This window comes from Sprattus sprattus (genome assembly GCF_963457725.1).
Source record: "Sprattus sprattus genome assembly, chromosome: 8".
NCBI lineage: Eukaryota > Metazoa > Chordata > Actinopteri > Clupeiformes > Clupeidae > Sprattus > Sprattus sprattus.
Window position 1 is genome coordinate 16,372,068 of NC_137927.1, and position 27,588 is coordinate 16,399,655.

Genomic DNA, 27,588 nt, shown 5'->3' on the forward strand with positions numbered 1-27,588 from the left:
CTGAAATTCATTTCGAGAGGTAACTCCATTCACTACTCGAGAGAGTTCATGGTGGATGCCACTAACATAGGTCAAGAAGATGTACCGATATCCACCGGTGAGTAGTAAATATTTACTTAACACTCTGGAATGTATTTCTGTAAATAACGTATCCTAATAGTGGGACCATCACTTCTGCTCGAGTTCATAGTTCAGCACTCAGATGTTCTCACAAGAATACCGTTTGCAGAAGCTCTTTGAGCGCATATACCTTCATAATAAAGGGAATATGTATTGTCGCCTTTCTGAACATTATGTAATCTTCCAGTCATGCCACTACCCTCAATGTGTACATCCTCTGGCTGCAAGAGTATATCATACAGCTTCATGTTTGAGTTTGCACTAAGTTTTAGGAGCACCGCAGAATTTATATTAGAAAAATTACTTTAATATCTCGAAATACAAATGGACATTAATTACGTTGTGGTGTAGGCTAGAGCACAATGTGTGTATTGTTTGCACTCATATTGACCTTTTTATCGAAATCAAACGAAAATGACAAAGCCTTTCAATATTGATTAATTTGTTTACATGGTAACACTTTATTTGGATAGTCCATCTATAGAGACTTTACTGATGGTTCGTTGAAATTAAAGTTCAGTCTTTGTAATTGTTTATTGAACATCACCTTAACCAAACCCAATGCCATAACCCTAACCTTTACCATAACCATAACCATACATTGTAGATAACAGAGTTTCAACTGATAGTTTGTTTATAATCTGAGCATCTGTAGCTAGTCTATAGGGCACCATCCAAATAAAGTGTCCATTCTCACTTCCATTAGGGCAAAAGCTCATATTGACTCTGCACATGTCTGTGAATATAGACTTGGGTGTTTGTGCATGTGTATTGTGTGTGTGTGTGTGTTCACATGTGTGTTTTATAACTATCAACATCCTCACAGTGAAGACGACAGTTAATAGTAGATGATGCGTTGAGAGGCAGCTCACGGGCAGTAAAGCGTGTGTCCTGTTGCCTACTGTCATCATCTCCACAGAGCCTCCCAACTGCAGCAAGGAGGTTGTTTACAGGCATGGCAGTCCCATGGCACCGGCCAGGGATCCTATACCAGACTCTCAGCTCCAGTGCTTGCGTGCAACCATTCTTATCTCTGCGTTTATAAAACAGTCTAGACGCGCAGCTGTGCACATCTCCATTCACCTCAGACACTTAGGGTTGAACCCAGAGGATTACCAACAAATGTGTCAGCCATAGTCATGAAGCTTGGCCTTAGAAATAATCATGCTATTTATGCTGAATAAGCATATTAGAATGATGGGGCATGTAATCCATGGGTGGACTCTTCCTTTTACACCTTTTTGAAAACTTTGAAAGTGTGACTTTGTCATCACTACTTGCTGCATACATTTTGTGGTATTCTCAGCATAGTTTACATCAGGATTGTCTGTCTTTTAGAAATCATATCAGGAGTTTTACAGAAAAAATGCACTCAGTCATCATTCATGGTTTTTGAAACCCCTTGGATTCAGTGAATTTAGCTGGTTTGAAAAACTAAGTATATATTTCGTTTTTTTTAGTTACATTTATTGTGATGAAAGCACAATATATTTATCTCAGCTTACAACTTTTCAATGTATACACACAGTCAACAGTAAATTGTATCTGTTTTACATATGACTAAACTCTAAAGATTAAGATATTTTGATGACGAGAGGTCTGAAGCGACCTCTCAATAATGCAGTAATCCTGAGATTAAGCAGTGAGTATCCCACATTAGTAAGTCGCGCCAGAACTCCACACCCAGAGGACAGAAAACCCTCTTTATTGAAGTCATTTTTTTATTCTTGTTGTTTTGTTTTCATAAGACCAATCACATTTTACATAATGGTTTATACACACTGTAAAAGTCCCCAAATCCTTAAAAAGTCCCAAATAATGGTTGTTGTTGATTGTTTGTGGTATACAAGTTGTTGCTTGTAGTTCAGCCGGTGTAGGGTTGGGCTGGCACAAACCATAACACTAATTCTACTAGTCATGATACTTCCGTGTCCTTGTTGAATTATTCAAACTGTATGCTAAATAAGCCTCCCATGACATATTGACTCCTTCGTTTGCCACATAAACAGAGAGCTGTAGTATATAGCACAGTGAAGGTTGCAGGGAAGTAGTATTTCCTGTTGTGTCCTGGTATTATAGAACTAGATCTGTGCCCTGACCTGAGGTCAGTTAGAGTTCACATGTTGCATGTTCAGTAGAAATCCCCTGCCATCTGTAAAAGCACATCCAACATTATTGCACCGGTCATTCTTGATTGTCATTCTCATTCTGAAATGCTAGTATACATCTGATTCATAGCTGTAACACTGTACTGTGTGTGTGTGTGTGTGTGTGTGTGTGTGTGTGTGTGTGTGTGTGTGTGTGTATGAGAGAGAGACACAAATTATGCTATCAACTCTGACCAATGTGTTTGTCCCCACCTGGAGCCTTTTCCTAATCAGAAGGTGTGTCCAAGCTGAACCAGAGAACAGCTCTGCCTGTAGGGGATAATCAGGAGGATAAATTGACCCATTAAACAAAGATGGGGAGAACCGAGGAAACAGAAACACTGCCTTGTTTTCAACAGCTTTAAACCTGTCTGATTGTTCAGCGGAGGAAGAACAGAAAATAATTTGGATCCAGTGCACACCGTTGTGTTGAACTAATTTGTCATATGATTGTCATCTCCTCTGATCTTTTTCACTCCTTCTTTCTCCATTATGCCCTTTCTTGTCCCCCTCCATGCCACCTCCTGAAGACTCGGGTGTCCAAGACGACTTTGTCCTTCTGTGGCAATGACAACAACTCAGTGGCCTACAATGTGGACCGCGGGGTGCTGAACAATGGATGCTTCCTGGACGCCCTCGGATTGGTGCCGCATGTCTTCCTGTTCTTCAGCACCTTCCCTATCCTCTTCATCGGTGGGTTTCCCTCCATCTTTCAAAGAGGCTTTAAGCTAGGGGAACAGATAAAAGACAAAGAACACATCACTGGTATTGACTCACTGCTGCAATAGAAAACCCTTGAGTCACATACGATTTCATAAATCAGTCCATCTCTAATTAAGCTCAATGTTGATAAAGTGCTATGGCAGATTTAGCATTTTAATTTAATAATACACCATCTGTCTCTAATTTTACTGTGGTAGAGTTGGTGAAGGTGTTTTAAGTCAATGTTAGTATTTCTTGCCAACTCCCATCAGACAGTCATTGTAAGAGTCTGCCTCATAGCTTGAATGTGTGGGCCAAGAACATAATAATTGTCGGGCAGTTATATCAGTCTCTCAAGAAGTTTCCTGATTTGTTGATATTGTCCAACCAAGTTGAAACTGCAGTAAGATTCCGGAGGTCTTGAGGAGTACTAGAACATCAGTTTTCAGTACAGCTACCAGGATATAAAGTCAGCTAGTTTAGGTATTAAGCTACTGTCAGTATTGCTAACAGCAGATTTAGGATTGATAAACTTTCCCGATGGTTTGATTAAAATATGTGTATTAGTCCTAGACAAAAATGTTCTAAGAACTGTTCTGAGAACTGCAAAATCAACAGTTTGTCAAATTATATTATAACAAAAACTGTAGATGTAGTCTGTTAGTCGTAATGGCAACATGAAAGGCCAATTTCTAAACAAATATTGCATTCCTTTCTAAAGCACAATGCAATGGTTCAGTCTGTTAAAAAATAAATAATATTGATTGATATGCTACTGCCTTATAACGCTCTAGGAATATACATGTGTTGAAAAAATAAATAATGTGAGGGCATGGGTAGGAGCCTGGAAGCAGCGGTATACCTTTGTAGTAGACTACTCTCTTTTCCTGCCTTCAGTTGTTTGTGCAAACTGTGTCCTTCTAATTCACCTGATTAACAGTGATGGTGTGGTGTGGTGTGGTGTGGTGTGGTGTCCACAGGCTGGGGCAGCCAGAGCTCAAAGGTCCATATCCACCACAGCACCTGGCTGCACTTCCCCGGACACAACCTGCGCTGGCTGCTCACATTCATGCTGCTCTTCGTGCTGGTGTGTGAGATTGCGGAGGGCATCGTGTCAGATGGGTCAGTACCGCCAGTGGTCAGAGACGTGCGCGCACACACGTATGTTTATTCAGCCTTATTTTATGACAGAGGCTTAGCGGAAGGATACGATGGTTTGATGTGACCAGTGAAAGGTCAAGCCCCCCCAGGGTCTTCCTGTTGTTATAAAAAAATATGTCCACATCTGATGTCAACAGAACAAAGGGCTTTATAAACTCTATTTGAACTTTGAGTGCTCTGATGTGAGCGCCGTTCTGTTGTATGCAATGTAAACATTATGTTTGTAAAGATGGTATATGCGCAAGAGTTTTTATTGGTGGTGATAATGATGATTTGTGTTCATTCGGCAGGTTCAGTCAATCTCGTCACCTGCATCTGTACATGCAGCCAGGCCTGGCCTTCCTAGCCGCCATCACATCAATCATCTACTACCACAACATTGAAACTTCCAACTTTCCCAAACTACTCTTTGGTACAGTATGCTTGAAATGGACCCTAATGAAATTAATACAGTTAATGAAAACTAAAATTAACAGAAGCCTGCGTGATCTATAGCCTTGCTTTCTTCTTCAATCTAATAATGCAAAGCTTCTTCTGCATGCAGTCTTACGTACTACATTGTTGATTGTGCTTGATGTACTAATGCACTGATGACACTGGGATGTAGTTTGGCCCAAAACATGGTGTGCTAAAATGGCTCAGGGAGGAAGAGGTATCAAGGGGCAGGGTTGCATTATTCGGACTCAGATGTCCCCGTACAGCTGCTTATCGCTTTAACAAACATTTACGAGGTCAGACCACGGTTATGGGGATAGACAAATTGTTTAGGCTCCTCAATAAAGGAAAATCTCCTATCCTTCTAAAACCGATTTTTTTTAGTTTTTTTGTGAGAGCTCTGCCAGATGTTGTCTCCCCTGCTCGGTGGCATTCTGTGACCGCTGTTTGCTTATGTTTGCTTGCCTCCCTAAGCCTTGCTCATCTACTGGATCTTAGCTTTTGTCACTAAAACCATCAAGTTCGCTAAGTACGACGCGCATGGCATTGGCCTGGGGCAGCTGCGCTTCTGCCTCACTGGGTTGCTGGCCCTCATCTACGGGCTGCTGCTGGCTGTGGAGGTCAACGTTGTCCTGGGCAGGGTGAGTGTGTGTGTGTGTGTGTATGTGTGTGTGTGTGTGTGGGGGGGGGGGGGGGGGGGTACTCTTGGCATGGTGTTGGATGATGTGAACATGTGTACATATGTGTGTGTGTATACCTGCGAGTCTCTGTGTGTATGTGTGTGTGTGTGTGTGTGTGTGTGTGTGTGTGTGTGTGTGTGTCAGTGTTTAAGTCTATGTAAACATATGCGTGTTTCTGCTTTGTACTTAGTCGTCACATATATGTTTACCCTTTTCAGGAATTTAATCCATACCTCTAAGAATAAAATCATCATACTCTTAGTGTATATTGTTTGTATGCTGCCTTTGGTGCTGGTTGGGGCTACTTATGCAAAGTGCCCAGTTGAGATAACACACCCCTGAGTAAATGAAAGGCAACAGAGACAGTGTGAGCCTCTGATCATGCGTTACACAACAGCGCACGAGGGATTAAATGGATGAAGCGGCATTGCCATGCCTCAGAGCTAAGTCAGGAGCCGGGTGAACTCGGTGTTGGTTTGCCAAGCTGCCGACTAGCGTTTGCAACATTACAGCTGTTGTCCCCGACGAATGCAAATCCCCGCTGCAAAGCAAAGCCGTTTAGCTCAGGGAACGTAGTGATGATGGGGCCGGCCCTGTGGAGTTTTTGCATTTGTAACTCGCTGTACTGGCACTCTGAGGCCAGGTCGAGAGCCCATCTGCTGAGGACACCAGCCAGTCATCCACTCTCATCCACCCCATGGTGGCCCTGCCAGGGGAGAAAAGCTTTAGGAAGATAGTACGTCCAGGAAAGCAATTTCATTCATAGACTATTCATTTATTTACATACTGAATACTGTGTGTGTGTTCTAACTCTTAAAAACACATGTCAAATATATTCCACTGTAGAGGAAGTAGGCGGCTGTAAATCAGTGATGCGTTTGTAATTGGTAGAGCAGAGCTTGGCTGTATATCTCCTGTTCTGAAAGCCACCAGTTCTTAAGCTCCCGCTCCTCTACACAATGATCTACAAGCTCTAATATGCAACTGCTTGCATCCCTCACACGGTATGGTGCATTTATCTTCTAATGCATGTCTTGTTTCTGATTTTGTGTCTGTTTCTGTTTCTGTTTCCCAGCGGTACATGTGTTTCACCCAGCCCCGAGAGGTAAAGCCCCCAGATGACCTGCAGGATCTGGGCGTGCGATACCTGCAGCCCTTCGTAAACCTGCTGTCCAAGGGCACCTACTGGTGGATGAACAAGTTCATCACCTCTGCACACAAACGGCCCATCGACCTAAAGATCATCGGAAAGCTTCCCATTGCCATGCGCGCTATTACCAATTACCAGCGACTCCGCAAGGCATTCGATGCTCAAAACAAGGTATTAGACCTCACTGTTACTTCCTGAAACCAGAATAATTTAAACAACCTTGAGGCTGTGATGATTAACATTCAAATTTTTGGAACAGATGTGGTAAATGGGGGAGTTTGAAAGTGGGCGGTGTTATATAGTATGTAAATATGTTTACTAAGTAGCAGCAATAGTGAAGAGATTTTGAAATGAAATTTCTTTCTGCTATTCCCATTTCATTACTCACATTGTCATCTTTTTGCTGGATGCATAGTTTAGCATAGATGCATACATTAGCTAAAAAAAGCCTGAAAGTGCTACATCATTTAATCACCCTGTTTGATCCCATGGGGTATCCCATCCCTCAGAGAAGTCACCAGATGTCAGTAGGGATTATACATTCTCACAACAGTATTCAATCAAGGCCTGAAGGCAAACCCACTCTCTGATCAACAATGACAGAGTTCTGCTGCTAAGCACATTGCTACAAGACGAGTACATCAACTTGCGAGGACTTTATTTAGCCATGCTGTCATTTCAGTGGATCTGAGAATCTAAAGACATACGTTTCTTTAACTCCTACTCTTAATCCTCTATGAGAAAATGTACTCATTCAATTCATTATATCTTTTACACACTTTAGCATACAGTATTTAACACGCTTTAAGACAATTGTCCAACTATTGCCTTCGAGGCATTGTAAGGCCATGTCTTCATCAACAGCTGTGTTTATTCATGTGCAGTCACATGAATGCACAATTAATTTAAAAAATAAGAAGCGGATAATTATATCACAAAGAAACATGCATACATGTGTTGAGTATAATAAATGTAGTAGTGGTATAATAATTTGCCTATTGCATCTCAAAAGTAACCTTCCCAGCCCTGCAACACATACACACACACACTCACACAGAATATTAAACCGATCCACCAGAAAGCTTCACCCTCACCCTCACAGTGCGATTAATCTTGTGATGATTACCAGATGTATTAGAACCAAAGCTCACCGCAGTCTTACCCTCCCTTTGTCCCTTGTAATGCTCTCTCCTTCTTAGGTGTTCTCTTTCTCTGTTCACCTCCATCTTTTCCGCTATTCTGCTCATGTCTTTGTCTTACTGGCTTTTTCTCCTCGTGCAGAAAGAGGGCGCTACTGTCCCCCGTGGCCCCCGTTGGATCTGGAGGGCCATGCAGCATGCTTTTGGGAAGTCCCTGCTCCTGAGCATCACCTTCCGCTTCATAGCTGACCTGCTGGGCTTCGCCGGGCCTCTGTGCATCTCTGGCATCGTCCACCACATAAGCAGGGAGAATCACACCATCCAGGATCCCGTAAGCACCAACTTCACCGTGTTCTGCATGCGTGGGAGCTGTGAACAAATGTGAACTTGTGATTCATAAGAGAAAGAGCTGTCACTGATGAAAAAAAAAAAAAAGAATGTGCCAGTGCAGATTCCAGCAGCTGCCTGGTCATCCAGAAACAACTAGAAGTGACGCGTGTTCAGGGAGCGAGCGCACAGCCAACATACAGCTACACATATACATTATATGTAGATCAGGCTATAAACATAAGCACATTCATAGCAAACACAAAGCATCCTGAGGTGGATATAACCTTTAAAAGGGCAAATGTCCCTAGGTAGATGTTGGCTACTTTTAGGGGATTCACATGGACAGTATTCTGGGTGTAGTTGTGTAGGGAGGATGTAAATGTATGATAAGCCATGAAAATACACATGACAAGTGCACGTGTTGACAGCAGAATGTGTGAGGGTATTTCAAAAGATTAGGGTCAGATTTATACTTCGCCTTAAGCTTTTCTCTTGTGTTGTGCCTGTGTCACAGGTCAAACTGCTGGGGGTCCACTTCATCTCCTCCCAGGCGTTCTTGGCCAATGCCTACGTCTTGGCTGTCCTGCTGTTTCTAGCCCTGCTACTGCAGAGAACCTTCTTACAGGCATCCTACTATGTCGCCATAGAAACAGGAATCAAACTTAGAGGGGCTATGCAGGTATTTCCCTAAACATTCTCTGAACCCCAATTTAACCTTACTTTCAAAACATAATCAGAATTATACCAGTTAGTATCCTTGTGTTGACTCTTCATTTTCCAATCTGTTATTGACCATCACTCCCATTAGGCAAAAATCTACAACAAGATTATGCGCCTCTGCACGTCTAACTTGTCCATGGGAGACATGACAGTGGGACAGATTACCAACCTGGTCGCCATAGACTCTAACCAGCTGATGTGGTTCTTTTTCCTCTGCCCCAATCTGTGCGCGATGCCAGTTCAAGTAAGACATAAGCCACTCTGATCACACATCATGTAACTATGGTTGTCTTCGACGGATCTAATCTCACATGTAAAATATGGAGGGATATTAATTCCAAGTTTATGAATCCTTTTTAATGCTCCATCAGTTTTGTTCATCACACAACAAACCAACAAAATGTCATCCCACCCCTGTGGATTTTGGATAAATGCTTAAGCTAAGTTTGGCTTTTCCTCCCCATTGCAGGTGGTCATCGGCGTATTCCTACTCTATTACCTCCTGGGGGTCAGTGCGCTGATAGGAGCCACGGTCATCATGCTGCTAGCCCCTGTGCAGTACCTGCTGGCCACCCAGCTCTCCCGGGCGCAGAAAAGCACCTTTGTGAGTGGAGACTAGCGCACACATGCAAATGCACTGTGGACATGCTGTTTACACTTACATTATAGCACTCTGCTAGCATGCTGTAAACGTGCTGTATACACTGTAGCACTCTGCTAACATAACATAAGCATACAGATGTGAGACACTGAACCAATGTTGTTATACAGTATATATGCTGGGGAAATGTAGTAGGTTTCTTATTATGCTTTAACCGAGCCTAGATATTTCTGAAGTTTGTTTGAGGCGGGGGCCACAGCTCTTTATGACAGAGTAGTTGAGAGGAAAGGAAGGTCTCTTTAGAAAAGTGAAAAAAGCATCCTCCCCCCATCAGGAACACACCAGTGAGCGATTGAAGAAGACCAACGAGCTGCTGCGAGGAATCAAAATGCTGAAGCTGTATGCCTGGGAGCACATCTTCAGGGACAGCATTGAGGAGACGCGGACCAAGGAGCTTACCAGCCTCAGAGCCTTTGCCATCCACACCTCGGTGTCCAGTAAGCCTGATTAATTACTCCACTGGCCATGCATCCCCCTCTAAGCTTTACCATCCGGTCTCCGCTCCTTAAGTCCCCAGGAGGGCCACATGGCCATCTCCCTCTGGATCTAACAAACATGGGCTTCCTTCTACACTTTAGTACAATGGTGGTCCTCATGTAGATGATCTATTTTAGAAAGTACATTTTCAAAATTCACATTGTTTTTTTTCCAGTTTTCCTGAATGCAGCCATTCCAATTGTGGCAGTTCTTACAGTAAGTGCAAACACACATTTTACCTAAACACATATTATGTATTGCGTACAATTAATTTGTTTCTATTTTTATGTAGTGTCCTTCTTAACCTATACAAATCCATGCTCATCATTACTGTATATTTATGGCTCTTTTATTTTCTTGAAGACATTTTTGGTCCACGTCTACATTTCCACCAACAACGAGCTGTCGCCTGACGTGGCGTTCGCCTCCCTGTCCCTCTTCCATATCCTGGTCACACCCCTCTTCCTCCTCTCCAGTGTGCTGCGGTCCACAGTCAAAGCCCTGGTCAGGTGAAGTCACGTTTTTTACTGGAGGTTTTTGTCCCAGGAAAAGGGGGGGGATTTATCAAAGTTGTAAATGGCTATGACCAACATTCTAATTTGCACTTATTTATTTTCAATAGATATTTTCATCTGGGATATAAATACTGCTTTAAGAGATACATTTCAGAGTGTGTGTGTGTGTGTGTGGGGGGGGTTCTAAGTGAGGAGAAGTGGGCTCTGCCAATGTTATTTATTATTGATAGCAGCTGCCCTCTTCTGGGAAGAACACCACCACTGAGCTTTTCGAATTTCAGTACAACATACAATGTAAAAGTAATGTTCTGAAATAATTCATGTCACATTTGTCACATCAGAGGAATAACAGTTTAGGGGTTATTTCTGGTGTCTAGTTGCCCCATAAATTCTCAGTCTGGCATATATCATGCAGTGATATTCCCTTCTAAATGTACCAAGGCTGTTTCAGACTCTTCTCATATAGATATAAACATAGTGAGTAATACAGTAAGCAAGTCACACTTTAAAATCTGCATACACTATGGTTCAATACCAGCCAGTAGCATACAGGAACAAGCAGGTTTTCACTAAGGGTTATTATCACACCGCTTGAAGGACAATACAGATAAAGTCACCTTTTGCTTGTTTCTCAAGTCAGTGCAATTATGAAAGGAAAACATTCTCCCTTATGCCTACTCTTTATCCATCGAGTGTGTGAGGATAGAGTTTGAGTCTCAGCTTCTCTGACCCTCTCAGTGTTCAGAAACTCAGTGAATTCTTCTGCGGTGAAGAGATTGAAACAGAGCCAGAGCCCAAGGCCCCCACTCCGACTACATCCAGTAACCCAAGCAACATCAAGTCAGTAGTGAGTACACAGAACCTTTTTTTCCCCTCTCTTTGCACCTCTCTCTGTTAGAATACTGAACTATCGTCTGGTTCCCTAGTCATTCAGTGTGGTTGTCTCTCCCTCAGTACCTGTGTCAGCTTCAGGCCAAAAACCTGTTGAACCGCAAGCACAATGCAAAGAAAGATCACAACAATGGCCCGGCCAAGAAAAGCCCTGAGGAGGAGCCACCCACCGTCCAGGAGGACAACATCTGTATTAAGGTAGGAGGAGCTGACTCCCATTGGTGCTCATTTTGCGTCCTACACAGTGCTTGAGACCCATTGCATTAAAGGGTTAAGAATTCCCACTCAGTAAAAAAAAAAAAATTGTTAAACACTCCCAGGAGTATCATTTCAGTCAGGCAGTCCTTAAACACCTCTTATACAGTGCAAAGGTCATTGGTCAATATCGTGGTGTCTCATGTCAATCAGTCATTACTGAGGACCCCTGTGGGTATCGTTCGTTTCAGCTGGTAGCTATTTTTACAGCAGGAAGAGGGGGATCAAGTGGGCTAGCGTCTGCAAGGCAGCAGTCTAAGAGACATACTGTAACGTCATGTAATGAATGCTTTTTGGGGAGGCTGTGTGGGGTTGCGCTTAGCAGTCAAGTGCTCACAGAGAACAGTCTTCAATTCAGCACCATTGTTTGAAAATCCCACCCACAAGGTTTTGTTTCTCAAAGGCAATGCTACCTAGTGCATTTTTAAATGCAGTCCCTTGAATATAATTATCAGATTTCTTTCCTTCTATCCATCTAGTTTCTTTCTTTTTTCTTTCTTTCTTTCTAGTAGAAAGACATATGTTAACTTAACCTAACCTACTTAATCACAATTATTCTGTTTCATCCTTGTAGATTATAAATGGATATTTCTCCTGGACACAGGGAACCCCTACCTTGTCTAACATTGACATCAAGGTTCCTATGGGTGAGGAGAGGTCCGGTTCTCTTTCAAAATACTTACAATGAAATGCATTTACTTTTTATGTTAAGTGCTCTGACGCACTCTGTTTTGTGTGTGTGTGTGTGTGTGTGTGTGTGTGTGTGTGTGTGTGTGTGTGTGTGTGTGTGTGTATTAGGTCAGTTGACCATGGTTGTGGGTCAGGTTGGCTGTGGGAAGTCCTCTCTGCTTCTGGCAGCTCTGGGAGAGATGCAGATGATTTCAGGCGGTGTCACCTGGAACTGGTGAGGGGGTGAAAGGAGAGAACATCATCTCCCTGTGACTCCATTAGTGTACTCGTCTCTTACAACTCCTTTACTGTACTCATCTCTCACAACTCCGTTAGTGTACTCATCTCTCACAACTCTGTTAGTGTACTCATCTCTCACAACTCCGTTAGTGTACTCATCTCTCACAACTCTGTTAGTGTACTCATCTCTCACAACTCCGTTAGTGTACTCATCTCTCACAACTCTGTTAGTGTACTCATCTCTCACAACTCTGTTAGTGTACTCATCTCTCACAACTCCGTTAGTGTACTCATCTCTCACAATTCCGTTAGTGTACTCATCTCTCACAACTCTGTTAGTGTTCTCATCTCTCACAACTCCGTTAGTGTACTCATCTCTCACAACTCTGTTAGTGTACTCATCTCTCACAACTCTGTTAGTGTACTCATCTCTCACAACTCCGTTAGTGTACTCATCTCTCACAACTCTGTTAGTGTACTCATCTCTCACAACTCTGTTAGTGTACTCATCTCTCACAACTCTGTTAGTGTACTCATCTCTCACAACTCTGTTAGTGTACTCATCTCTCCATAACTCCTTTAGTGTTGTACTCATCTCTCCATAACTCCTTTAGTGTACTCAATCTCTCCATTTTCCATTCCCTTAGCTGAGGGGGAATTCAGTTTTATTATTTGCCATTTCAGTTTTACTAGTAGCAAATACAATGATTGCATTTAAACTAAATGTTTTGATCACAGTAGTGTTGGGACTGGGATTTGGATACATTGGGATTGGATGTGAGAGTTGTTTATTATGAAGAGCTTCCCAGCTGTGAAACACTGCTATGTAATCTTTCTTTGAAAACAGCAGTGATTTTAATCCAGTGTTCCTGTTTTCTCCACTCTAGTCAGCGCAAACAGGAGGATGGAGAAGAGAGGTCTGTGTTGTGATGTAAAATCTAAGCATTAAACAAAATTAGACTGTGCAGTAGCTTGCTGAAATGCTTTCAGCAGTATTAGAGTATTATGTCAGTTACGTTTTCTGATGATTTTGGTATCTTTACTGACATAATACTCTAATACATTATAAAACTCCTTGGAGAAAAAGAAGCATTTCAGCATGTTGAAGTACATTTATGACTATAGCTTTATGTATTATGTCAGTTAAGGTATCAAAATCATCAGAAAACAAACGTCAGTGAATGTTAAAAATAACATTTGCTTTCTCTGTTTAGCAATGAAAACCCCACAGCAGGAAAACCATCTAGGTACTGTCTTGTTACTACATAACATTTATCTTAGCCTCTAAGGCAGTTTATCTGCCTCATTGCATCCAAATACAATAAAGTCAGTGTAACGTATAATAAGGGTACTTCTTATCATACAAGTCCCTGAGATTCAGAAGTGTCTTATGGAGTGTTCTAGATATAGAGCATTATATGATGTGATGTACAGCTGATGTACGTATTACCCTAGGAAGAGAGGCTCAGTGGCCTATGCTTCCCAGAGGCCCTGGCTGCTCAACACCACTGTGGAGGAGAATGTTATGTTTGATACAGCCCCTAACCAGACAAGGTAAAGATCACAGCAAAGACATGTCTTAGTCCCACACACCTAGGAAGAAAAGCCTGGAACTACTCAACACCATCAACATCATGCTTTACTCTTTACAATATTTGTTAAAATCCTTGCCTATTTCCCTCTCTCTCTCTCTCTCTCTCTCTCTCTCTCTCTCTCTCTGCTGTGACTGTATATGTTGCTAGAGGCTAAAAAGGTGCTTACATCTGAAAAAAGCACTACTGTTAAAATCCTGAGTCCATTTGTCCTCCTGTGTGCCCGGTGGTGAGAATGCATTAAAGGGCCAAATGAGTGCGGGCCAGTGTTTTGTGTCTGCGGGGTAGTTACGTAACAGCACAGATTTCACCCACTCCTCACCAAGCAATTAATGTGGTCCGAGCAAATCTGAGCTAAGAGGAAGGCCCTGCCAGATCAGCCTAGGCTTTGGACTTGATTGTGTCTCCTTTAAGGAGTCGTCAAGCGTTACAAATCCTGGCATCGAGGTCAGGAGCATTTAGAAACCCTTCCCTCTCCATAGAGAGGCCAGTTTCCACCAAGAAGCACTTCCATATTTGAACTGTTTGAATGTGTCTGAATGCAGTGTATTTCATATCATTTCCCAGGTATAGAGATGTAGTGGATGCGTGTTCTTTGCAGCCAGATTTTGATTCTCTGCCACAAGGGGACCAAACAGTGATTGGAGAGCAGGTATGTTTGTTCAGGTACCTTTCCATCAAAATTAAGAATGAAGAGTGATTTTGTTATAAATGAGGTTGAAGTAATGATTGAAGTTGCGACTTGCTTGCTATGCGGATCCTTACGAGCATGTGTCCTGTTTGTGAACGGACGACACATTATTCCATTCCGCTGGTCCTTCACAATCTCAGATACACAAGAGGTCTTGAGAGAGGAGGTCTGCCCCTTAAGGCACTTCCTGCTCAGGCACTAGTCCTCTCTCGTGCGCACCGAATACACAGTCCCCTCCCCTCCCCTCCACCTCTCCAGGCGCTCTCAGAGCACCACCATCTTAGGGAACCGTAGTGGAACCATAGTCATATCAGCTCGACACAAGGCTGATCTAATATTCTGTGACTCTGTATCTCTTCTCCGTCCTCTGCTGCTCTGTCTCCTCTTGTGTAACTCCACTATTATACACTTCCCTCTCGCTCTGGAGTTGGTAATGTTGGTCCTTCCTCTCGCCAGGGCATCATTCTCTCAGGAGGGCAGCGCCAGCGCATCAGTGTGGCTCGAGCTCTTTACCAGCAGACCGGCGTGGTGTTTCTGGTGGGTGACCATATTTGCCCACATGTTACAAATGTTTTCCATTAAATGATACATTTTAATTAAATTCATTAAAAATAAAATAAGTATAGTAAATATAAAAAAAAGGGCCCCAGTTCACATTCCTATGTGCATGTTTGTATGGGCTCCGGCACAGATGATATAGTATGTGGCACGGGAGACTAGCCTTGCTTACATGTGTCTGCTGTTCTGTTGTTCTCAGGATGACCCTTTCTCATCCCTGGACATCCACCTGAGTGACCACCTGATGAGGCAGGGCATCCTGAGGATGCTGAAGGGAGAGAAGAGGACGGTGGTGCTGGTCACCCACAAGCTCCATTATCTGCCCAATGCAGACTGGGTAAGGCTGCTACTTATACAAAACTATCAGAGAAAAGATGTCTGCATTCTGAAGTCCTAAACAATCCTGTTCTCGGGAAGCTAAACAGAATACACCCATACAACAGTAAACTATAGTATTTGTTAAAATTTGCAACAATATGCAAGATATGCAACAATATGATCATATTTTTCATATTACATTGTACATTTTGGGCACTGATGAAAGTTTACCAAACATGGTAATAGTATTTTACCACATTTTCTCAATGAGAAAACCTCACACCTTTAGGTAGTGTAACTTTAAATATCCTGACTGGTGTCCTGACCACTTCAGTGGGAGGACCATTTTGAAATAAAGTCTTAATACAGCATACAGAACAATGTATTTATAACAAATATAACATTACAGCAGTACATAACACTTTAACCTTTTGCACTCCAAATGCACTCTACTTTTTATTCATGAACTTTTTATTTATTTATTCCATATATTCTATGTACATTTAGCTTGTGTATGAATTCTGCTCAAGAATAAACTTGTCTTGCCTTGCCTTGCCTTGCCTTAATTGTCCCCAAACACAGATAATTGCAATGAAAGATGGAACAGTGCAGACCCAAGGCACCCTGAGAGATATCCAATGTTCAGAGCCGGAACTGTATGAACAGTGGAGAACTCTCATGTACAGAGAGGTACGGTGTTTAATACTCGGTCATGACAGAGTTACCATATATAACCTGTCTAGATATCACTATGAGATGCTTGTTTAGTATCAATTATTGAAGACATTTCAAGACATTAATTCACGCGGGTGGACCCTTGTTTGCTCCTCTGTGTTACAGGAGGCTGGGAAGCAAAGTACCACTGAGATGAGGAAAAAAAGCTTCCGGAGAAACATGTACTCCAGAGACATGCCGACCAGAGACGAGGAAGAGGATGAAGGTGGGGCCACTCCTGATGTTTAAAGCAGAATATCTACTTTTAAAAATCTACCTTTGCTGTTTATTTCAATGGTAATTTGTCACTGTGAGGAGGAGACAAGTAAATCAAAGGATATGTAATGATTCATTACATATAACTTTAGCTTTCATCATAGTGGAAAGCAGCACCACCAGCATATAAATTAAAGTGTATCATCTGTGTATAGAGCATCTGAACCACACCCCTGGTCTGGCAGACAGTACAGCCATGGTCAGATGAGTTACAGATGACTGCGACCGGAGAGTGGTGGCATGATTAAAGCCCAGTGAATTTGCACTGCTAAACTGAGTCACATAGCCTGGAACCCATTCTGGTAGTTGGGCTAGTTTTGATGTAGTGTGGTTTGTTTATGTATTTTTTCTGTGTCGTTGCTGCAGAGCCCTGATGTTTACCTTTTATTGCTGTTGTTGTTGTTGTTGTTGTTGTTTTCTACATGTCTGTGGCACCCATGTTTGGACATATGGGATAGCTTCAGCACCTGATGTTGATAGTAGTGCTCCCAAAGGTCTGGAAGGAATGGCATGGTTTTTAAAAATAGTTTTCCCCCTTACGCATCCAACTGGATGAGGGACATTTTCACAATCTTAATACACAATGTAAGGGTAACATATGCACTCAGGTCTGAAATCGGTGTAGATTGGCATTCAAAAAGGAAAGAGAAAATGTAACTTCACCAGTCGCAGTACTTGATAAAAAAAAAAGCTTGAAAGCATCAGATTGAGAGAATAGGTTAAACACAATTTCTATAAATGATTGTGAAAATGGAGGCCTGTTTATTTATTTTTCATGCTCCATTAACTGAGATTAGTCATCATGTAGTCAGTGTAGGGAAGAGATGTTGCAGTGCTTGTTAAATGTTTAAACGATATCAGTCCTAAAAAGTTTGGGAATTCAAACAACTAGCACCAGATGCAGAATGTGAATTATATTCTAACATTGATATTCAGTTGACAAACCAAGATGCTGCCAAGAATCTAACTGAATAGTATTTTAGTTGAATACCTTTACATCTTACATTTACTCGTTAGCAATAAAACAGTTTGGGTACTTGAAAAGCGCACTATAAAATAAAGGTATTATTATTATTATTAGTTTCTAATGCAGGAGAGAGGTTAAAGATTGTCAGGAGTGCATGGATAATAAGTGGCCATTATACAGTAATACAATGTGCTTCCTGAGGAACATTTAAAACCTTTTATCGTTTAAACAATTACTGATAAACATCCCAGACATAGCTCTTCACCGCTGGTGCCCAAATACAATCATTTAAAAAGCATGTTCCCATTGTCCTATATAGTAGTAATATTAAATACAAGCTGTACAAAATCCTCTGTACTTAAACCAAACTAGATCCTGTCCTGTTGCTCTGCATCTCCCCTTAGCATCTTAGAACCTTTTAATGCATACAGAGAATGAATATGAGGCATGCCGCTTTAGACATCCTGAACCTGGAAAAACCTCCTGCTCTAAGCCCCTCATTCTCGCCTCAAACACAGACACAGCATGCACCTGTAATTTAGCATAATTATGGGTTAGCAACATGCACACTTACCCTTGACACAGTTTCATCTGGAAACAGTAAAGAAGTTGTTCACCTATAATATTTAGAGCCCAGGGTGCCTCTTAAGTGCATGTAGATAAAAGGAAGGTAATGGAAGGTACAGTGTTTCGGACTGATGTACACATGTTAGCCTGGATTTGTACCCAATAAAATCAGAGCGCTCTGTTTTCTGTGTAGTTGTGTGTGCAAGAGGACTATGTTAATTATAGTGATTGGCAATAAAACTGATGAACTGAAGACAAAGTTTGTAAGTGAATAATAGTATTAGCCTAAGAACTCATTCAGTCCTAGTGGCTAGCACAACCACGCAGGAACCAGAGCGTTGTGATGTGTTGGTGGGAGGGTCTGTCTTTCCCCCTCTCACGGGGCCCGGTGTTCTCCGCAGAGTCCGTGACGGACGAGGACAGCCTGGCGGCGGAGCTGCGTCTCCGGGAGACCATCCCCTGGCGCTCCTTCAGCACGTACCTGCGCTCGGGCGGCCTTCTGCTGCTGCTGCTCTTCGTCCTGTCGCAGCTCGCCAAGCACACGCTCATGGTGGCCATCGACTACTGGCTGGCCCACTGGACGTCCAGCTTCATTGTGGTCAAGCTCAGCATCGCCGAGGGCAACTGCACGTCCGAGCAGGTGCGAGATTGGCCGGTGACTCTCGGTCAAGCCGTGATCTGACACTTGACATTTCATTGCAGCTCACACACGTGTATTTCACTGTTCACTGGGGGGTTTCAGGCCGATAGGGCAACGCTCTGGACGTGGGAACAGGTGCAAGGGCGTCTCAGTGAGTAGTAAATAACTTCGGGAGGCACGAGTCGTCCTCACATTTCACCCGATCATCTCTTCAGCCACAGAGATCCATCAGAGCACAGTTGCCACATGATTGACCGACAAACCTCCTTCTCCCCACCTCGTCCCAGCAAGCTCATGTAATTGGCCCCAAAGGAATTAAAAAGTAAAGTGCTGGGGGGAGTAAGCGGGTGGGTGCTACTGCAACTCAATCCCAAAATAGGCCCTGTAAGAACTTAGGTAAGCCGTGCTGTGCTGTCCCTGGACCCCTCCATATGCCTGCCTATGTCCCCCAGGCCTCTGGGTCTGTCACACAGCTGTTCCTCTCTCTCTCTCCCCCTTCTCTACCTCGCAGAAAACACTGTGTCCAGTGTACCCTCACTAAAGGGTCATGTCTCAGCAGAACTAGCTTAGTGCCTTCTGGCAAACATCCTTTTGTTCGCATTATCGTTGAATCTGTTCTATAAATGCAGGTTTTTATGCACAAGAGAAGGAGTTAATCTTGATCCAATCTATACCATTGTTTTAAATCTTGTGTAACACAGCACTATAATGAATGCAGTTTATGGTGTTTGATATGAAAAATAATCCTGTTGCCAGTTTTAATTCCATAGGGAATCAGATATTGGCTATTCCTAGTGGCCCTGTCAGCTGCTTTTAATGCAGTGTTCAAACACTGATTTGCAAAACAGATGTACTGTTTTATGGAGTTTAACTGCACGTGTTAATCACGTTGGCAAACAGTCCTCTGGTCTGGAGAGAAAAGTGTTTGTCAGTATGCCAGCATGCCTTCAAAAACACAGCAGTGATAAATCTGTTAGCATGTGAAGGCTTTGTTAATTTCCTGGAAACCATGCCGATCTCTCCACTCACAGGGTACAGTGACTCGTGCGAGGACACGTGTTATCAAACATACGTCTGCTGTGTAGTAGTGAGTTTAATGTAGGTGTATGGGTCCCTATAGCCAGGCCACTATCTTGTTGTACTGGATGCATGATGTTTGGTTTGTATCTTCCTTTACAAAAGAACAAACAAACAAACCACTGTGATCACTTGACTAACCCTGAGATGTTTCCTCTCTCAGGCATGCACTTTCGCTCACTCATCCTACCTGCTGGTGTTCTGCATCCTCTGCTGTCTGTGTATAGTCCTATGTCTAGTCACCTCAGTGGCCGTCGAGTGGACAGGGCTGCGCGTTGCCACGGAGCTGCATGGCAACCTGCTTAAAGCAATCATACAGGCCCCAATGAGGTAGGACTGTGTGTGAGAAGAGCATTGTGGGAGTGAGTGTCTCTTTCTACTCTAGAGAGCTATCACTCATTAAAGTGAAATACAGGCCAAGCCCAGAGATAAAGATCTATTTTCTGTGTAAGAAAGTGAAAAGAAGTCTTTAATGTGTCTTATATCATGTCTTATTTAATGTGTCTTATATCATGCCCCCCCCCCCCCCCCCCCCAACTCAGTGAATAGAGCAGAGCAAAGCAGAGCTGTGTTGTCTCTGGGCTCCAAGGCACTGCCATCTGCTCTTTAGGGTAATGGAGTGGACAAAGGCCTCATCCTGGGAGGCAGTGGTCAGATAATGAACTCCACTTATTGTGCTCCTCTGGCAAAGTCACGGCCATACTGTGTTTGTGCCGTGCAGTGATGTTTTCCTAATGGCTGTAATGTTGGCAGTAACGGGAAATGGGGTTTGTACCAGAATATTGACGTGCAATCATTTTGTGTCCTGTTTTGTTTAACAGGCTTTTTGAGACGACTCCTTTGGGTAACATATTAAATAGGTTCTCCGCTGATACCAACACTATTGACCAGGTAAACATTTTGGAATAGGCCTGAACACCTACCCTTCACATATCAGGGACTGAATAGGACATCCAATTCAAACACACATGCTCTGATATCCTGCTAGTCGAAAATACAGCATAGCCAGCCCTGAAGTAATGTTCCATCAAGAAACATATATCCATACATGATATCATATGCTTCACTTTCACACATAGTGTGGCCAGCGCTGACTGTCTTCTCTCATGTGCGTCTCCAGCACATCCCCACCACCCTGGAGTGTCTGAGCCGCTCGGCGCTGCTGTGCGTGTCCGCTATCGGGGTCATCGCCTACATCACGCCAGTCCTCCTCATCGCGCTCGTCCCCCTGGGCATCATCTGCTACTTCATACAGAAGTACTTCAGAGTGGCCTCCAGGTAGGGCCCACTCTAGGAAAACAAGCACCACTTTTCGGTTCATTTATCAATCAGCCAGTCTACCTTTGAATCATTCATATATTTCAAGTACTGTGAATGGGAATACACAATGACATTTCTATTAATAGCCCCTGTAGGTTGGCAAGCTGTCTTCTTCAGAGAGATCTTAAGACAAATGAGTAAATGTTAAGTTATCTGAATAAGAGGTCAGAGGTTAAGGCATCGCTCCTCTTTATCTGTCTGTAGGGATCTTCAGCAACTGGAGGACAGCACCCAGATTCCTTTGCTCTCTCACTTCTCTGAGACTGTGGAGGGACTCACCACTATCCGCGCATTCAGGTGATTCTGCCACACACACGCTGCCTGAGTGCTGTGAAGCTGGAACTGGAGCTATGTGGAGGACGATGTTCACAGCATATTTGATTAAAAAAATACAGTACAGAATGAATAAAGATCTGAAATGATCATGTATCAATCCTTTACCATGTGATTATTTCACAGGTATGAACAAAGGTTCAAGAAGAAACTACTAGAACATGTAGATGGGAACAACATTGCCTCCCTCTTCCTGACAGCAGCCAATCGTTGGCTGGAGGTTCGCATGGTAATACATCTCAGTCTTTTTTTTTTTTTTTTTTTTCATTTTTTTTTTGTAATAGTAATTTTTAAGTCTGTTTATAATCATTTAATAGTAACATTTGGCAAATGACAAATTCTTGTTTTTCTTCATATAATTTATCATTCAACAGTCTTATGTTGGCTTATGTTGGTAAGAATAACTGAAGCGATTTCTTTTTGCACTGGATCCCCTTTGTGTCCTGTTTGTGTGTAGGAGTATATTGGGGCTTTTGTTGTTCTGATAGCTGCGGTGGCTTCCATCAGTCAGTCCCTCAATAGCCATCTCACTGCGGGTCAGGTTGGGTTAGTCCTGACATACGCACTTATGGTATGTGACCAAATCATTATTGTTCAGCCATACTACAGTTAAAGGAGCATGTTCCTTAAATTTGGAATGAGAGGTTTTGAAAAAATCTCATTCAAAATCATTAGCAATATGATGATATGATAATAATGATGTACATGATCTCATAATCCATTCAAATATACCAGGAATTTTAATAGAAGTCTTCTGTGGAGGAGTTAGCATGTGATAAGTCACTGTTGATACCTGTAGGTGTCCAATTACCTGAACTGGATGGTGCGTAACTTGGCAGACATGGAAGTGCAGCTGGGCTGTGTGAAGAGGATCAGCAGCCTGCTGCAGATCGAGCCTGAGTGGAACCAGGGAGATATGAGTGAGTCGCACAGCATAGATATGCTCTGAGTGCAATAAGGGAGTTATGAGTGAGTCGCACAGCATAGATATGTTTTCTGCCGAAGAGTCATAGACATGTGCGGTGCGACGTTTAATAGGCCTTCACTTTTGTGCGTGTTTTGTAAACTTTATAAAATGCTTTTAAAATGAATTTGGATAAAATACACAATACAATAGATGACAGGCTAAATACATAACTATAACCATGTAAGGTGCTGTAAATAAAGTGATGTTGTAAGTGCATTGTTGGAAGGGGTTGCTATGATTCTGACAACTGAGCTCATGTCTCCTAACTGTTTCCTTTGTATTTTGTATATGTGTGTATTTGGTGTGTGTGGGATGTGTTTGTGTTTGTATGTGGTGTGTCTGCATGCGTGTGTGTGTGTGCATGTGTGTGTCTGTGTGTGTGTTTGTATGTGGTGTGTGTGTGTTTGTATATGGTGTGTGTGACACAGCACCAGCACAGGTACCTGCTAAGTGGCCACAGTATGGAGAGATTAACATCGAGAACCTGAGCGTGCGCTATGCCAATGGACTAAAGCCAGTCCTGAAGCATGTCAATGCTCACATCAGATCTGGTCAAAAGGTAACCAACAAAATTTTACTCTCAGCATGCAATATCACTGGTAAAATACCAGTATATACACGTATATCACCAGACTTTAGGATTGCCATAGCTCCAAAATGGTATACAACCTGATGACTCATAGACAAATAGGCAGACTCTGTTAAATGAACCCTTTTAGAGTATTTCTGCATTTGAATGTGTGATGCAGTGAGTGTTTAGAGTATTCCTGTGAATGTGTGATGCAGTGAGTGTTTAGAGTATTCCTGTGAATGTGTGATGCAGTGAGTGTTTAGAGTATTCCTGTGAATGTGTGATGCAGTGAGTGTTTAGACTAAACCTGTCTTCACAGGTTGGGATATGTGGCAGAACAGGAAGTGGAAAGTCCTCTTTCTCTCTGGCTCTGTTCCGAATGGTTGATACATTTGAAGGTTTGTATAGCATCACAAGGGCTGTCATGTAGTGGGCTGTCAATAGTATCACGTTTTTGTGGTATGTCAAGTCACATTTGTTTCAGATGTTTCTCCTATCTTTCTCAGGGCAAATTATCGTAGATGGGATCAACATAGCTAAGCTCCCTCTCCAGACCCTGAGATCACGCTTTTCAATCATTCTGCAGGATCCTTTCATGTTCAGTGGAACTATTCGGTGAGCATTTGGAAGCCCTTAATCCCCAGTGTGTCTCTGCTATACTCATCCTAAAAATACAATAAACAGTTGTATTAACTGTCGGAGGCGTTCTGTCGTCACTGTGCAGGATAGAAAATCCCTCAGCGGTCTGAGATTAGAATAGGCCTCCTGACATTACAGGGACAATAAAAACACAGACTGAGAATTTTCCAGTAGGTCATAACATACTGCATGTCACCCAACGGATTCAGTAGCTATTTATGGGAGGCATAAATACTGCCAATATAAAACTAAAAATACAACCTGAAATCTATAGTATTTCATAGTTGCATCATCTCACCTATGGATATAAGTCTCAGATTCCCACGTGTCGGAGTATTCTGTTCTCTTGATTGTCTTTTATCAACGTGATTGCAATATTAACCATCCTTCATCTGCCCTGTAGGTTTAATTTAGACCCTGAGCGGAAGGCCTCAGACCGAACTCTATGGGAGGCTCTGGAAATCGCCCAGCTCATGCCAGTGGTTAAGGCTCTGCCTGGTGGTCTTGGTAAGACAAACGTGCTGACTTATACACTACCCACTTACCGAGCAGTCCTCTATGACAGAGCTGGGTTCAAATGCTCACTCTTGTAAATCCTTAAGTGTATGCTGTAATGTCATAAAAGGTAATATCATATACATGCTGATGTACTCTGTCATTGAAAGGAATTGAAGTATAGCCTTAGGTAAAGGTGCCACAGAGATTTCATGGTCTGTGCAGAGTAGTTTGTTAGAGCTGGGACTTATTATCTCATGAAACATCACTGTTGGCTGATCTGACATAGTGGCTTAACAGCATTATTCTACATGACTAACTTTCAATACTCGCTGGCCTTCTCCCATCCCCTAAAAAGTCGTGCTAAAAATTGGATCACACTTTCTGTCTAGATCAGTGCTTGTCATATTGTAAAGCTTTTGTAAATACCTCTGAAACTACAGGGTCTTCTCTCCTGTTGTAGATGCAACAGTTACAGAAGGAGGAGAAAACTTCAGTCAGGGTCAGCGCCAGCTGTTCTGTCTCGCACGAGCATTTGTGCGAAAGAGCAGCATCTTGATCATGGATGAGGCCACTGCTTCAATAGACATGGCCACGGTAAGATACATCTGAAGGCAAATATCTTACACGAACAGCCACATCTGCTGGTGTCATGCTGGTAGATCAGAATTTCATTACCCAAACCAGTTAGATAGCAAACCATATGGTTACATGTAACCATCTTGCTGTTTCAATTCAAAACATTGTAACTTTCACCTGCCTTTCCAGCAACTTTTATAAGGGTAACGAGTAACCAATAAACGCCCAACTTTACGAGGTCAGCACCCTGGACAGGGCTTCAACACAGCCAAATACGTCATTTTGCTAATTGTGCGCCTGTATCGGTTTCCTCAGGAAAGCATTCTGCAGAAAGTTGTCATGACAGCCTTCGCAGATAGGACTGTCGTCACCATAGCGGTGAGTAACATAATTATAATAATAATGAAAATACATCACATTTATATAGCGCTTTGCAAAGTTCTCAATGACGCTTAAAACTTACAAATAGTTTTTTCTTCTGCGCTATACCAATTACATCCTCAACAATATTTCATGTTTGATGCTTAAAATGAAATGCTTTCTTTCAGCATCGTGTCAACACCATACTGAGTGCTGATGTGGTAATTGTGATGAAGCGCGGAGTCATTTTGGAATACGATGAGCCTGGTGTTCTTTTGCAAGAGACCGACAGTATATTTGCATCTTTTGTGAGGGCCGACAAATAAGGGGAAAGAGGGCATGTTTTTTTTAAGATTGTGTACATTTGTTGATAATTTGTATATTGATGCTAATAAAACATATTTTGTCTTTACAAAATAATGTTGTTGTGAATTCCCAGGGGAAATAGACGTTAAAGTGGAAAATTCACGAGTTGCATATTGACAGATCAGCTTTATATTAGTAGGCTTTCCCGGAATCAAGGTGCTTTGACACGTCTTGAGACATTTTATGAACAGCTATTAAATAAAATACATGCCTACTGCACTTATAATATGTGGTTACTGTCACTTCTCGCGCGTTTCCCTTTAAAAGTGAGGCAGCAGAGATAGGTTGTTGGATATGATTTCAGTCAGCACCTCAGCTGGCTCAAGTAGCCTACAAGCTCGGCTGATATGCAAAAAGACACGCTCTTCAAGGCAGGTGGCACCGACCGCAGAAGATTTCGTAGAAGTTCACTACAAGTGCGAGAGGCGTCTTTTTAGTGGACTACAGTCACCGACAAGAATATTGAAGTGGACATTTGAGAATTCCCAAACCTGCGCGCTCCCCTCTTTCCTTAGGAGAGGCACGCATAGTTTCAGAGGACATGACTACACTTTTATTTGTCAGCGGTCACTTGGATGAACAAGTTCGTTCGAGAGTTATCCACAGTTGGAGACACACACTGCGAGCTTTGTTAAGTCGCACTTCTCTTCCTTGCGCGAACTGAATTCCAAGTTTCTGCTTCTTATAATTTGTAGCCATGTTATCAAGAAAGGATCTCGTTTTAGACGATTTTGTTTTGACTCGATTGGCAGAGGACGTCTTTCATCCAAGGTTCAGCGAAGCGAAGAAAAGAAAAGTAAGATTCGTTGACAAGAATGGGGCTTGTAATGTTGCTCACACGAACATAAGAGAACAAGGACGCTTTTTGCTAGACGTCTTCACTACTTTAGTCGACCTAAAATGGTTACATACTCTTTTGATATTTACAATGTCATTTCTGTGCAGTTGGTTATTGTTCGGCATGATTTGGTGGCTAATTGCTTTTGCACATGGAGACTTGGACCAGAAAGGAGACGATTTTATTCCGTGTGTCACGAGTATTCATTCCTTCGCCTCTGCTTTCCTATTCTCAATCGAAGTGCAAGTAACTATTGGTTTTGGCGGACGCATGATCACAGAGGAGTGCATCTCCGCAATTGTTGTACTTATTATCCAGAATATAGTGGGTCTGGTAGTTAACGCAATTTTGTTGGGCTGCATTTTCATGAAGACAGCGCAAGCCAATCGGCGAGCGGAGACGCTGATTTTCAGCAAGCACGCGGTCATATCTATTCGGAATAATAAACTGTGTTTCATGGTTCGCATTGGGGACCTTCGTAAAAGCATGATCATAAGCGCATCTGTCAAGATGCAAGTAATTAGAAAGAACACCACGATAGAGGGGGAAGTGATTCCTCTCAATCAAATAGACATTGAATTAGACAATTGTTCGAATGGCATCTTTCTTGTTTCACCTCTTATTATCTCTCATGTAATTGATAAAAACAGTCCTTTGTATGAATTATCAGAAATCGACCTGCAAGAAGAGAACTTCGAGGTTGTTGTTCTTTTAGAGGGTGTGGTAGAAACCACTGGTATCACAACACAAGCAAGAACGTCTTATCTGTCAGATGAGATTTACTGGGGGCACAGATTCCTCCCCATCGTGACTGAAGAGGAGGGAGTATATGCTGTGGATTACTCGAAATTCGGCAACTCGGTGAAAGTGCCTACGCCGACTTGCAGTGCCAAAATAATGGACGAAGGGGGAGTTTCCTTTCGACTCAAAAGGGGCGAGACATTTCGGAGTACTGTCAGACGTCGACCTCCAGGTGTTACTGAGGATACCCTTAACTGTTAACCGGAACTTTTGAGGATCAGTGATGAATGGAACGTTTTGTGTGCCAAGGCAGAATTCGAAGCCTCTCCTTGGAGGTAGAACTTGTCACTTGACATGGGTGATTTCCCTGTTGTTAGTACTTTAACTTGTCGGTTTACAAATTGAGTTATATTTATGTTAAGACATCAGATGCATCCTGTATTGTGACTGAACCAGGGCATAAAATGTGGAAGCATGATGGATTTTTTGATTGCTGAAAGATTGCTTGTCTCATTTGTTTATTTTTTTCCCCAAGATTTTTTTTGGGTCAGGACTGCCATTATAAAGCTGGTAAAAAAAAAAAAAAAAAGTTGTAAATGTATGTAAGTCAAAGCACATAGATATATTGGTGTAAGCACACATGTACAAAAAGAAAGATAATCACTTCCAAAACAAGTACCAGGCGTT

The 27,588-nt window shown here is 42.5% G+C and overlaps 2 protein-coding genes and 1 long non-coding RNA gene across 3 annotated transcripts; 2 read left to right on the forward strand and 1 right to left on the reverse strand.

Annotated features, from left to right (window-relative positions):
* On the forward strand, window positions 1-25,282 carry LOC308369379 (ATP-binding cassette sub-family C member 8-like; the record flags this gene model as incomplete). Its single annotated transcript, XM_080843792.1, has 40 exons — window positions 1-97; window positions 2,798-2,960; window positions 3,950-4,091; window positions 4,421-4,542; window positions 5,040-5,206; window positions 6,321-6,566; window positions 7,677-7,865; window positions 8,379-8,543; window positions 8,673-8,828; window positions 9,054-9,188; window positions 9,520-9,682; window positions 9,898-9,938; window positions 10,086-10,231; window positions 10,976-11,084; window positions 11,192-11,326; window positions 11,958-12,030; window positions 12,182-12,287; window positions 13,180-13,209; window positions 13,507-13,539; window positions 13,748-13,846; window positions 14,452-14,536; window positions 15,032-15,112; window positions 15,333-15,470; window positions 16,034-16,141; window positions 16,292-16,391; window positions 18,377-18,615; window positions 19,856-20,022; window positions 20,514-20,583; window positions 20,813-20,970; window positions 21,217-21,309; window positions 21,472-21,574; window positions 21,803-21,916; window positions 22,145-22,265; window positions 22,741-22,871; window positions 23,203-23,281; window positions 23,390-23,498; window positions 23,926-24,029; window positions 24,481-24,614; window positions 24,912-24,974; window positions 25,145-25,282. Exons 1-40 carry the CDS (start codon window positions 80-82, stop codon window positions 25,280-25,282), a joined length of 4,773 nt encoding a protein of 1,590 aa, XP_080699918.1. The 5' UTR covers window positions 1-79.
* LOC308369380 lies at window positions 14,401-18,662 on the reverse strand. The gene is made up of 4 exons (XR_013968755.1): window positions 18,457-18,662; window positions 16,823-16,937; window positions 15,306-15,401; window positions 14,401-15,109 (listed from the first exon to the last, which is right to left on the reverse strand). It is a non-coding gene; the product is annotated as an uncharacterized lncRNA (long non-coding RNA).
* A 397-nt stretch (window positions 25,283-25,679) lies between the features above and the next one.
* On the forward strand, window positions 25,680-27,398 carry LOC308368894 (ATP-sensitive inward rectifier potassium channel 11-like). Its single transcript, XM_080843184.1, has one exon. It carries the CDS (start codon window positions 26,020-26,022, stop codon window positions 27,160-27,162), a length of 1,143 nt encoding a protein of 380 aa, XP_080699310.1. The 5' UTR covers window positions 25,680-26,019; the 3' UTR covers window positions 27,163-27,398.
* Window positions 27,399-27,588: the final 190 nt, after the last annotated feature.